Raw genomic sequence first — 12,604 nt, 5'->3', positions numbered from 1 at the left:
CTGTGGACAGTGGGTTTCAGTGACTCTTGGAGGCCTTCCCTATTTCTATGTTCTTTTATTCAAGCCGAAGAGTCAGGAGATTGTGGTTGCGGTTCCGGCGTGTAGTGGCCATAGAATCATTGAAACATGTGCTTTTAAGTAACTCGCTTCTGTGGTATTTTTCAAACCAGAGTGACTGTCCACTTGGAGTTACTAAGGAAATAGCCATTTGGGCTGAGAGAATAATGTTTTCTGATTTGAGAATTCTACAACTCCAGAAAACCATGGAAATAAAGGTATTTGTTATTCTTCAATCTCCATAGACAGAGATCCAGAGAACTGTATTTGTTCCCTTGTTTCCTACTTTTGAGTTCATGCGGTAGCTACAAAACGTATCTGATTAAACTAATAAACATCGCAAAAACTGTCTACAATGCTGTTTGTATCTCAGTTACAAAGCTTTAAGAAATTGATGTTTCCTTTTGTGCCTTAGGAATTATTCCTCTTTTTTTTTTTTTTTTTTTAATCTTTGAAAGGGTACAGTTACCGAATTCAAACACCCAGGGGACTTCTATGTGCAGTTATATTCTTCAGAAGTTTTAGAATACATGAAACAACTCTCTGCCAGCTTAAAAGAAACATATGCAAATATGAATGAAAAAGACTATATTCCTGTTAAGGGGGAAGTTTGTATTGCCAAGTACACTGTTGATCAGGTAATCCGTAATGAAATGAATTATTTAAAACGTTTGAGCTAACTTTGGTAGTATGAACTGAACACCAGAGCTTTTAATGATGCATGGCAAGGCTTAAAGCCAGCCTCTGATCACACTTCTGTTCCTCTTCAGTATCCCCTGCCCTGTTCAGCTTGCTTCCTCTCTGTCTTACCCCTCTCCAACTCTGTTGACGGGTTCCTGAATTGCTGGTTGTAGCCGAATGGCTGGCTAGTCTTAGAGCTTGTGTTTTATTTGTGTAGCTGAGGCATTAGTGTGTGATAGTCTCATGGGACAGAAATAGCTTTGGAATAGTTGTGTATATTATAACATATCCTACTAGACAATTTTAGGGATTTCTTAGCAAGATTCTTAGAAAATTAAGTTGACTTTTTGCATGTTCTATAGATCGATTGAGGGTTTTTAAAATCTAAGATGGTGAAATGCTGTTTATATTTCACTTTCAGACCTGGAACAGAGTGATCATACAAAACGTTGATGTGCAGCAAAAGAAGGCACATGTCTTATATGTTGATTATGGAAATGAAGAAATAATTCCATTAAACAGAATTTACCACCTCAACAGGAACATTGACTTGTTTCCTCCTTGTGTGAGTCTTTTTTACTTTCTGGATGTTTAATAGTGTCCCAAAGGAGCTGTTTTCAATGTTTTGATGGGCACAGTGTTTGTTCTGTGTTATTGTACCTGTACTATGTAAATGAACACTCATTGGCTATCTTGACCTTATTTAAGTACTGCCCAAGGTGAGAAACTAACATTTTTAGGCACATCTTTTCAATTTGCTCCTCAAAATAATCATTTCTGTGTTTATTATAGTATCTGAAAGTGGTCTTAATTTATGTGTAATTGAAGGATAATTATTCTTTCACGAAGTTCTCAAGTTTCAAGTACCAAAAGTAAGCATTATGAATACAGTGCTAGCAGAGGCTAATAATAATTATACATAAAATTGTCTGATTAGTACTTGAAGATTTGTGGTAAGTTTTCAGCATGAGATAAATTCTTTTATATACAAATAATTAGAAAAAATCATTTTTAAATGGCAATTTTTATAAGTAACCTGCATAAAAATTTTCAGGCCATAAAGTGCTTTGTAGCCAATGTTATCCCAGCAGAAGGGAATTGGAGCAATGATTGTATCAAAGCTACTAAACCACTGTTAATGGAGCAGTACTGCTCCATAAAGATTGTCGACATCTTGGAAGAGGAAGTGGTTACCTTTGCTGTAGAAGTTGAGCTGCCAAATTCAGGTAAGATCTTTTTAAATTGAGTACTTAATAGGATATGTAGTTTCCACCTATTACTCAGAAGAAACAGAAACATGAAGTGAGGCCAGGTAAACTGCCCTCTGGGGTCAGATTGTGACTGAACCCATTCTTGAAATTGGCAGTTTGTCAAAGACGTGGCACAAATTCATAGAATTAGGTGGCTGGCTAGATTTAGACTTCATGTGAGCATAACTATTATCCCTTTAATAGAGCCATTATAATATCTACTCCTGAATGTTGGCCCCTTTATTGAGAAAATTCCTGAAGTTCTCCGAATTCATTCGTCCTTATCAGTGCTTGTTCTTGGAGTAACCTTCACCGAACTGCATTTGGCTAGTACGTAGTAGCTAAGCTGTGGAAATGGAAATGCTTTAGAATTCTCTTCTTCCCTTCTGGCCTTTCACCTGTTTGATAAATGACTTCTCGCAGTGTGATGGGTGCCTCCCAGTTTCCAGGGTATCACCCCTCTGCTTTCAGAGATCTGGCATCATGGCTGAATTGGTAGAAAATCAACTAATCTCTTGTGAAATTAAGTAAAAAATCTGTTGTTTGCTATGTTTCATGTTATGATTTCAGCTTTTGGATATTATTTCAGGGAACTTGAAGTTTGGGTCCATGCTGACCCTTGTTTCAGCCATACTTATGTCTTAAATTTATTTCCCATAAACAATGGTCATTCTAAGCATATTCGTGAGATGGTAAATGAATTTTTCGTGTTCTTCAGGATTTCAAAGTGAAACCTTTTCGTTAAAATTTCTGTCAAATAGAGGGTAGAAGACTGGTTACCAGAGGCCAGGAAGGGTAGTCGAGGGCGGGGAGTAGGTGGGGATGGTTAATGGGTACAAAAAAAAAAGTAGTTAAAAAGACTGTATAAGACCTACTGTTTGGTAACACAATAGGGTGACTGTAGTCAATAATAATTGTACGTGTTAAAGTAACTTAGACTGTAATTGGATGGTTTGTTACTCAAAGGATGCTTGAGAGGATGGTCACCTCCTCCTCTGTGGTGTGTTTACTTCACATGGCATGCCTGTGCCAGAACATCTCATGTAACCTATAAATATGTACACCTACTGTGTACCCACAAAAATTTTAAAAATTAGATTTCAGAAAAAATTCTGTCAAGTGACTATGGTAATTTTGCCTCAGTTTTTGAAGCTGGGCATTACCATAGCTTGCCCATAGGAATTGAACTGGCAAAACATGTCAGCCTATTAATAGCTATGAACGTGGGTCATATGATTGACTTGTTTCTTCTTTATGCTTTTCCCATAATTCTTTGTATAGTTTCTCAATGGAGGCATATTTTCTTAATCACTTTTTAGGAAAACTTTTAGACCATGTACTTATAGAAATGGGATATGGCTTGAAACCCAACGGACAAGATTCTAAGAAGGAAAATGCAGATCAAAGTGAGTATTGATTGATATTGAGCAGTATAGAAGCTTCAGTTATTGAAACCGTCTACCTGTTAAACAAAGGCACAACTTTATCACTGTTAAGACTTGTTAACGATGAACATTCTATGAAAGATTTAAATATGCTGTTTTGTATTTAGTATATCATTTCTAATCTCAATCTTTCCTGCCTGTTCTCCTCCTCTGTCTGTTTTGCACATGAATCCTTAACATGCTAATCATCAGAGATTATGACATATTAAATATTATAACACTTGAGAGTAAGGGCTTTTTGTTTTTTGTTTTTTTTTTGAGATGGAGTTTCACTCTTGTCCAGGCTGGAGTGCAGTGGCATGGTCTCAGCTCACTGTAACCTCCACCTCCCTGGTTCAAGTGATTCTCCTGCCTCAGCCTCTGGAGGAGATGGGATTACAGACAGGCGCCTGCCACCACGCCCAGCTAATTTTTTGTATTTTCAGTAGAGACAGGGTTTCACCATGTTGGCCAGACTGGTCTTGAACTCCTGACCTTAGAGCAGTTCATATGCCTCAGCCTCCCAAAGTGCTGGGATTACAGGTGTGAGCCACCATGCCCTTCCAAGTTAGGGCTTTTTAGCTCACATTTTCTTAGTTTGTTTTTCTTCCTTCTTGGGTATTCCGCCAGTAATTAATAGGGCTGTAAAATTCTTTTCCAGCAGGACGGTGTTTCTGATGTTTTTTTACTTCTGTAAAAACTTGTGTGTGAGGCGTATTTAGATTAACAAGAGAACCAAGAAATTTTGCTTTTAGTATTTTATTTCCTCATTGCCTAGTCACCTGTGTTAGTATTGTCTTTTTGATCCTTTGCTCCTGTACTGATTGCTTTAGGAGTAGATATAATTCATTGACTCTTGCTCATTCATTCAGAGGTGATTGCTAGATTGACAGTGCCATGGTTGGACACATCCTATCACATGAGCACACTTGAATCATCCTTGAATCTCCCTCCTCCTTACCTCCCATCCTTTGCCTTGATTGGTTGCCAAGTCTTTATTGATTCTTCTTCCCAAGTATCCCTTGTATATGTCTTTTTTTATTTCTCCACTACCATTTTCTTAGCTCAGGAATCCTCATCATTCATGGACAGTTGAAACAAGTTTCCAATGTCATAGTTTATCTCCCTGTCTCTATTCTTAGAGTATACTTGCCTATGTGATATGCCTGATACACAAATCTTGGTGGAGCAGCTCTGATGAAAAGTTTTCAGTTCCTTGTCATTTGGTGGAGGAAACTGGAAGAGTTAGTGGTCTTGCGGTAGTCATGGTTGAAACCGTAAGTTCTGGTGCAATAGAGTGAGGAAGAATAATGAGGAAGAGGAAGCTGGGGCCACCTGCAACGTGGAGTGAGGAGCTGTAACAGGAAAGGTGGGGACAGAATGGGAAAAACCTTGCCAGAGCAACAGAGAGTAAATGCTTCCAGGAGGGGGAGTCATCAGTAGTAATATCAGATGCTATGAAGGTGTCCAGTGGAAGGAACAAGAAATCCACCGAGCAATATCTTCTTCACTAAGGCACTATGAAGGTACCTTCATGAAGGCTAAGACCAGTACAGACAAGCAGAAGAAATGTGGGATAGAGAAATTAGGTGTGATAGAGAAAGTGCAGGGTGCAACGGAAGCAGGTGGGAGGGTACCTAAGACTTGGAATGAAGCCATCTGAAAGTGATGCCACATGGAGCAGGAAATAACCAGGTGCTGCGGGTGGGGAGTATGTTGCACGAAAAGGAACATGTGTTAAGGCCTAGAGATGGGAAAAAGCATGATCAGGCCTGAGAAACTGAAAAATAAGTACAGCTAGATTTGACCACTGGTGAAGAGGTGTATGTAGGATGGGGAAAGTATAGGTTGAGAGGTAAGCTAGAGCAGATCATTAAAGGTCGCAGGAGCTATGTTAAGGGGGTTGGACACGATTCTGAAGCCAACATAGAGAATGAAGGCTTGAGACACCTCTGTATTCAGTTTTTTTGGATTCAAGTAATGTTGGTGGGTATGGGAGAATCAGATTTGGAAGTCAGAAAAGATGAGATATGGGATATTAAGAGTTCCCTTTTAAACCACCTTCTTAAAAATTTAGCTGTGCCTGTGTCACAGAATTTAATCAGCCCTCCTGTCCTGCCCCTTTTTGGCCTAGCCTAGCTGGAAAGCCTTTACAACTTGGTCTCTAATGTCAGCGTACAGAGCCAGCAACATCACCATACTTTTGTACCCTCTCCTCCTACTGTGATCCTAAGCCCAGCTGCACTCAGCCTGGCATTATGATTGTGCACCCTCTTGTGATATTTGTCACACTGTAGCTCCTGATTGAACATCTTCTGTCTCCTACAAGATTTAGAATATCTAGATGCAAAGACTGTGACCTTTTACTTAACTACCTCTCCCCATTGCTGAGTATGGCATCTGACATACATTAGATGCTTAAGATATAATTTTTTTTTTTTTTTTGAGACAGTCTCGCTGTGTCACCAGGCTGGAGTGCAGTGCTGGCGATCTCGGCTCACTGCACCCTCTGCCTCCTGGGTTCAAGTGATACTCCTGCTTCAGCCTCCCGAGTCACTGGGACTAGTAGGTGGGAGGTGTGCGCCACCATGCCCAGCTAAATTTTTTGTATTTTTAGTAGAGATGGTGTTTCACCATGTTGGCCAGGATAGTCTCCATCTCCTGACCTCATGATCTGCCCGCCTCGGCCTCCCAGAGTGTTGGGCTTACAGGCGTGAGCCATGCCTGGCCAGATACAATTTTTAAAAGCTGGCACAGTGGCTTTCTTCTCTAGTTCCAGCTACTCAGGAGGCTGAGATGGGAGGAGGGCTTGGAGACCAGGAGTTTGAGGCCCCCAGTGTTCTATGATTGTACCTGTTAATAGCCATTGCACACCAGCCTGGGCAACATAGCAAGACCCTGTCTCTTAAACAATAACTCATGGAGGATCTTAGGATGGACTCATGCAGCTGAAACGAACTGTCCAGATCTCCCACTCCACCTATGTACACATGAAGAAACAGAAGCTGACTGGTCCAGTGGGTTACCTTAAACCCAGAGATGGAGAACCAGAATCTTGCCCCCTTACTCTAGTTTAGTGCTCTTTTCACCATTATGCATACTGTGCTGTGAAACAACAGGACAACGGTTCATTTTCCTTGCTATTAAGTTTTTCTCTTGTCTTCTCCCTTATTTATGTTGTGATTTCTTTTGGAAACATTTTAAGAAATGGTTTTTAATTTGAGCCTATCTCTTACCTTTTACACTTGAGATCATTAAATTTACTTTGGCTACTGTTTTGAGCCAATTATCCATTTCAGTGGGATTTCGAACATCAAAAATCCATTGTAATACATGCTGCGAGGTCATTCCTAGATAGCAAATTCCCTCCACTTTTTGTGGGGTATCCCAGCCTCCCCTTGGTCTTCAGAGTCAACCTGTAGGTTAATGGTGAGAACCATTTCCTTTAATTAGTCTATAATCTAGATAATTATTTTCTCATATTTCTGTGTTTAAAACAATGAAGTCAACCTTAGTTTTATGTGAATGGTATCTTATCCTGTAGTTCCTTAAACAGGTTTTTGTCTTCCAGGATTCTGATTTGTTGTCATAATGTCTCTAAATCTTGATGCTAAAAATACATTGCTTGAATAGTTGGAATTTTATAAACCATGTACTTTTTTCATTTCTGTGAGTTTTCTCTTCTGAGTTATTCTTCATTGTGCTTTTGAAGCCTTTCCTTCTTAAACTCTTAGGTTAGCCCGAATTATTTATCTCTTGACTTGTTACTTACGTTACTTGTATCTTTTTTGAACTGTTGAATGCATTTTAAATTTCTGACAATTTTATCCTAATAAATTGTTCCCTATAGGGTTTATCATGTTCACTTTAGAGTGAGTAGGTCCTAATCTAATCTGATGTGTTTCTACTTGAGTATAATGAGAGGATATCTATTCCAAATTACATTTTCTTGAACTCTTTTAGGGACTATAAAGAGTGTATTATAGAGCATTTTAATTAGATCTGAACTTGTCTTTTATAAGTCGCTGATTTTCTTTCTTGGACCAGTCTAGCTTTTGGTGACATTGAAGACTGCACTTACAAACATTTATTGTTGGGAAGAAGAAACACCATGACCTCTGAGACTGCCATCTTCCAGGAACCTTGCAGTCATGGTCATACTCTTTTTAAAATGATTAAAGCGTGCATAATTTTTTTTTTTTTTTTTTTTTTACTTTGGATGAAAACAAAATGCCTTACTTTTCCGTTTTCTTCTGATAAGGTGATCCTGAAGATGTTGGAAAAATGACAACTGAAAACAAAATTGTCATAGACAAAAGTGACCTAATCCCGAAAGTGTTAACTTTTAATGTGGGTGATAAGTTTTGTGGTGTGGTTGCCCACATTCAAACACCAGAAGACTTCTTTTGTCAACAACTGCAAAGTGGCCGTAAGTCAGTTTTCTTGATTTGCTCTATCAAGCTAAAGTACTTGGAGAGATGACATGTAGAAATAATGTATAGATGTGTGTTTCTTTAAAATGTCATCTTTATCTTCAGGAAAGCTTGCTGAACTTCAGGCATCACTTAGCAAGTACTGTGGTCAGTTGCCTCCACGCTCTGATTTTTATCCAGCCATTGGTGATATATGTTGTGCTCAGTTCTCAGGTAAGGAAAGAGTATTACTGATTTTTAAAATTCATTTTTATTTTTTACTTACAATTGAGTAAAAACTGTTGAAACAGGGAGTCTTTGGTTTGCACTGATGGCTGGACTTAAAGTTTCAATATTAGAGTGAACCAATCATGTTTTTAAATAGATCAAATTAAACTGGTTGAAAGGAGTGTGGTCTGACCTAGGTAAGGGCAGAGGGCCTGTGTGTGTCAAGGAGGTGGAGAAATAAAGGAGGTATTTTGGATAATTTTGTCAGCCTTTTGGTTTTTGGGGACTGGTGAAGATAATTCTGTTTAAGTTTATAGGTGGATGTGGAACCTCCCAGGTTCATATCTTCACCGGTTTTATTGAAATAGCAAGAGGGCCCGGAAGTGTGGAGCTGTCATGGTGCAGCCTCTGGACGGCACATGTCCTGCCTTGTGATAACCAGGTTCTGTTAATGTCTGCCGAAGGGAGGCCCAGTGGCCTCATGGAAGGGGAGATGCAGTAATCCTTCAGTAAACTCATTACTTGGTTAGTGGGTTGACCCATATTTGCCAGGTGTTTTAAAACTAGTCTTGCTATTGAATGCTTCATCTATTGAGACCTTGTGATTCACATGATCAGGATATGTTCTCTGTCCTAATGAGCTAACTCTACTGGAGAGACAAGGCATGTAAACTAATAATGACAGCATAAGACATAATTACTGTAGTAAGCTATTAATAAAGGTTACGTTTTAGGAATTGAAGGCTTCTGATAAGCAAAATTAGTAAACATATTGTTCTATAAGCTTGATATCTATCAAAGAAAAATCTGTAAATGACCATCTCTAATTTGGGGAGGAAAGGTTTTTGTTTACATCTGCAGTGGAAGAATCATTTGAGATTGAGTCTCTCCCTTTTTCAGAGGATGATCAGTGGTACCGTGCCTCCGTTCTGGCTTATGCTTCTGAAGAATCTGTACTGGTTGGATATGTAGATTATGGAAACTTTGAAATCCTTAGTTTGATGAGACTTTGTCCCATAATCCCAAAGTTGTTGGAATTGCCAATGCAAGCTATAAAGTGTGTGCTAGCAGGTATGAAATTTTTATAGCCTCCGTATTCTTTAAAAATTCTAAAGATGAAGAAACATGAAAACATGAAGAGATAAATAGGGAAAAGCTGCCTCTCAAAACAACATGATCAGATGCTTAGAAGTTACTGTGTATGTCATTTATCCCACTAGGATCAGAGATTTCGTTCCATGTCAGTCAGTTGGTTTCATTCAAACATACCATAATTTAGAAAGAATATCCTATCTCAGAAGGGTATTATAATTACATCTGCAGCGTATCCAAGATCTTTTCCTTAGGCTATGTTGCAAAATGTAGTTATATCCCAAAATACTTCCTTAGACTATATTCCCACAAGTGGAACAAGTCAGTAATCTCCTTCTTTTCATGTTTGTAATACGTGTTGTACATTTTCTTCCAGAAGGGGTTGACCTAGTTTACATGCCCAACAAAAAAGTATGAGAGAGTCCATTCTCGTACACATTGGTGCATCAAGGGGATGCTTCCATGTTATTTCATCCTGGCCAATTTTGATAAGCTAAAGGTGAAATCATTTCAATTCACCTTATTACCAGTGAGGCTAAACTTTTTTTTTGTAAGTTACTTGGCCCTTGCATTTCATAAACTGACTGAAGCATAACTGTTGGATTGCTGATTTGTAAGTGCCCTTTCAGTGTTGAGTTGTAAGTGCCACCAATGTTTCATATGTTTATAAGGGACCAGTACTTCTTCAGAGATGGTTTCGTACTTTTGTTTGTGGCTTTCTTTATTTTATTGGGCTATAATTTACCTACCTACCATAGTGTTCACTTTAGGTGTTAACTATACAATTCAGTAATTCTCAGTAAATTTACTGAGTTATACAAACATCACCATAATCTGATTTAGAACATTTCCATCAACCCGGTATGGTCTCTCGTGCCTATTTATGGTTAGTCCTTGCTCTGCAGGTAATAACTAATCTACTTTCTGGCTCTGTAGATTTGTGTTTCTGGACATTGTATATCAATGGAATTAACGTGGTTTTTGTTTTACATATTGTAGAAGCTTTTTACAAGCTTTTTCTTTTTCTTTTTTTCTTGATAGAGATGTGAGTCTGGCCATGTTGCACAGGCTGGTCTCAAATCTGCCTTGGCCTCCCAGAGTGCTGGAATGAGCCATTGCACACCAGCAGGCTTTTTCTTTGTTAATTCTGTGTTCATTTTTATGTTCCTCTTAAGTGACACGTTTCCTTTCCAGTGTTTGCCATAGGTTTCTTAAGTTTAACGTGGGGGCAGTTAGGAGCTAAATTTCTAAGTGCTTTAAGAATAATTGTAACATTCATTCAAAATTCTTTGTTAGGAGTAAAGCCATCATTAGAAATTTGGACTCCAGAAGCTATTTGTCTCATGAAAAATCTTGTACAGAACAAAATAATCACAGTGAAAGTGGTGGACAAGTTGGAAAACAGTTCCCTGGTGGAGCTTATTGATAAATCCGAGACGCCTCATGTCAGTGTTAGCAGAGTTCTCATAGATGCAGGCTTTGCTGTGGGAGAACAGAGGATGGTGACAGATAAACCCAGTGACATGAAAGAAGCCACTGGTAAGTCAGATGTTTACTGGATAATGCCTGTTCTGGAGTTCAGACGGTTCTCTAAATAAGTAGTTTTTTGTACTTATAAAAAGAATTTATGTTGAAAGCCTTTCATCTTTTTAAATCAAGCATTCATCTAAGTACCTGTAAGAATGTTTGAAAAATAAAATTTTGTGAGTTTTATAGGTTGTCAGCAGCTGATGATCAGAAATGTAAATCTGAAATCACTTAGATAATTAATTGTAAGACTGACTTTAAGGTTAATATTCCTATAAAGTTACTTAAAAAGTCAGTGGAAATTCAGTTCTTCAAAAGCGAATTCCCCAGCCACCCCAACCTTGCTACATCCCTCCTCCACTATGTCCATTTAATGTTTAATTATTTTCACAGTTCCCTTGGGTGTGGAAGGAAAAGTAGATCCGTTGGAGTGGACATGGGTTGAGCTTGCTGTTGACCAAACAGTAGATGTTGTGGTCTGTGTGATATATAGTCCTGGAGAATTTTATTGCCATGTGCTTAAAGAGGATGGTAAGTTGACCCTTGTCGTTTGTTTCTTTTTACAAAGACATTGGCATAGATACTAACTTCACAGGCGTTTGTTACCGAGTGATAAAAGTACCTCTTTCCAAGAAGGGCCAAGTGGGTATTTGTATTTCCAAGAAAGATTTGGTTATACGTAGTTAGCTTTTGTTCTCTTTTAAGCCACTATTTCTGTTTTCAACAATGCCTCTTTATATTTAAACCAGTTTACATGTCATAGAGTATCTCCTAAATTCATTTACAGAAATTAATTCGGCCTAGTATAGTGGCTCACTCCTATAATCCCAACACTGGGAGGCTGAGGCAAGAGGATGATGAGGCCAAGAACTCAAGGGTGCAGTGAGCCTTGATCATACCAGTGCACTCCAGCCTGGGCAGCAGAGCTAGACCCTGTCTCTGGAAAACAAACAAAAAAACAAATTTAACTTGTATTGAAGTATTAATGTAACATATAGATACATGTGTATATAGGAGTACAACATAATGAATTATCACAATCTCCACACACTTGTATAACCAGCCTCTAAATCAAGCAATAAAACATTGCCAGTATCTCAGAAGTTTCCCTCCTATCCCCTCCCATCATTACCTCTCCTTTCTTTTTTTTTTTGAGATGGAGTCTCGCTCTGTTGCCCAGGCCTGAGTGCAGTGCCGCAGTCTCGGCTCACTGCAACCTCCACCTCCCAGGTTCAAGTAATTCTCCTGCCTCAGCCTCCTGAGTAGCTGGGACTATAGGAGCGTTCCACCATGCCCAGCTATTTTTTTTTTCTTTTGTATTTTTGGCAGAGACAGGGTTTCACCGTTAGCCAGGATGGTCTCGATCTCCTGACCTCGTGATCCGCCTGCCTCAGCCTCCCAAAGTGCTGGGATTACAGGCGTGAACCACCGCGCCCAGCCACCTCCTCTCTCTTTCCCAAAAGTAAACATCCTGCTTTCTAATAGCGTAGATGAGTTCTTCCTGGTTTTGAACTTTCTAGAAATGGAATTACACACTATGTGAGCCTCTGTGCCTTACTGCTGCCTCTTCCACTGTGAGATTGTTACATGTATCTGTACCTTGTTTTTCTTTGCTGCATAGTGTTCCATTGTATGTTACATGTTATCTGTACCTTATTTTTCCTTGCTTTGTCAAATAAGGACATTAAACTAGATAACTAAGGCCCTGTCTGACCCCATAGTTGTGAGATTTGTCATTTCTTCATTCAGAATCATCTGGTGGGTAGGCCACCATTCCATATAGGATAAAATTTACAATTTTGAAGTTCCTTTTTATTTTTGTCGGTGATTATACTAACATCATCTAAAAGTTCTAAAGATGAAGGAAACATGAAAACATGTTTCAAAAGTTACAAAAGTGTATATAGTGGAAAGTAAGTTTCCTGGTTCCTCT

At 38.9% G+C, this 12,604-nt stretch overlaps 1 protein-coding gene across 1 annotated transcript in view; it reads left to right on the top strand.

The window, feature by feature from the left end:
• TDRD1 (tudor domain containing 1) overlaps positions 1 to 12,604 on the top strand; it is a 47,521-nt gene that overhangs the window by 21,526 nt on the left and 13,391 nt on the right. Inside the window, exons 6-15 of the mRNA XM_033182038.1 lie at positions 171 to 275; positions 516 to 695; positions 1,160 to 1,303; positions 1,793 to 1,964; positions 3,308 to 3,394; positions 7,674 to 7,841; positions 7,951 to 8,058; positions 8,953 to 9,123; positions 10,441 to 10,683; positions 11,065 to 11,202. Coding sequence (XP_033037929.1) covers positions 171 to 275; positions 516 to 695; positions 1,160 to 1,303; positions 1,793 to 1,964; positions 3,308 to 3,394; positions 7,674 to 7,841; positions 7,951 to 8,058; positions 8,953 to 9,123; positions 10,441 to 10,683; positions 11,065 to 11,202 — 1,516 coding nt within the window. The remainder of the gene's footprint in view (positions 1 to 170; positions 276 to 515; positions 696 to 1,159; positions 1,304 to 1,792; positions 1,965 to 3,307; positions 3,395 to 7,673; positions 7,842 to 7,950; positions 8,059 to 8,952; positions 9,124 to 10,440; positions 10,684 to 11,064; positions 11,203 to 12,604) is intronic.

The sequence above is a fragment of the Trachypithecus francoisi genome, unplaced genomic scaffold (genome assembly GCF_009764315.1).
Source record: "Trachypithecus francoisi isolate TF-2019V2 unplaced genomic scaffold, Tfra_2.0 Contig01579, whole genome shotgun sequence".
Classification (NCBI taxonomy): domain Eukaryota; kingdom Metazoa; phylum Chordata; class Mammalia; order Primates; family Cercopithecidae; genus Trachypithecus; species Trachypithecus francoisi.
The sequence above is the reverse complement of the archived record's forward strand: the minus strand, read 5'-3'. Positions and strand labels throughout refer to the sequence as shown.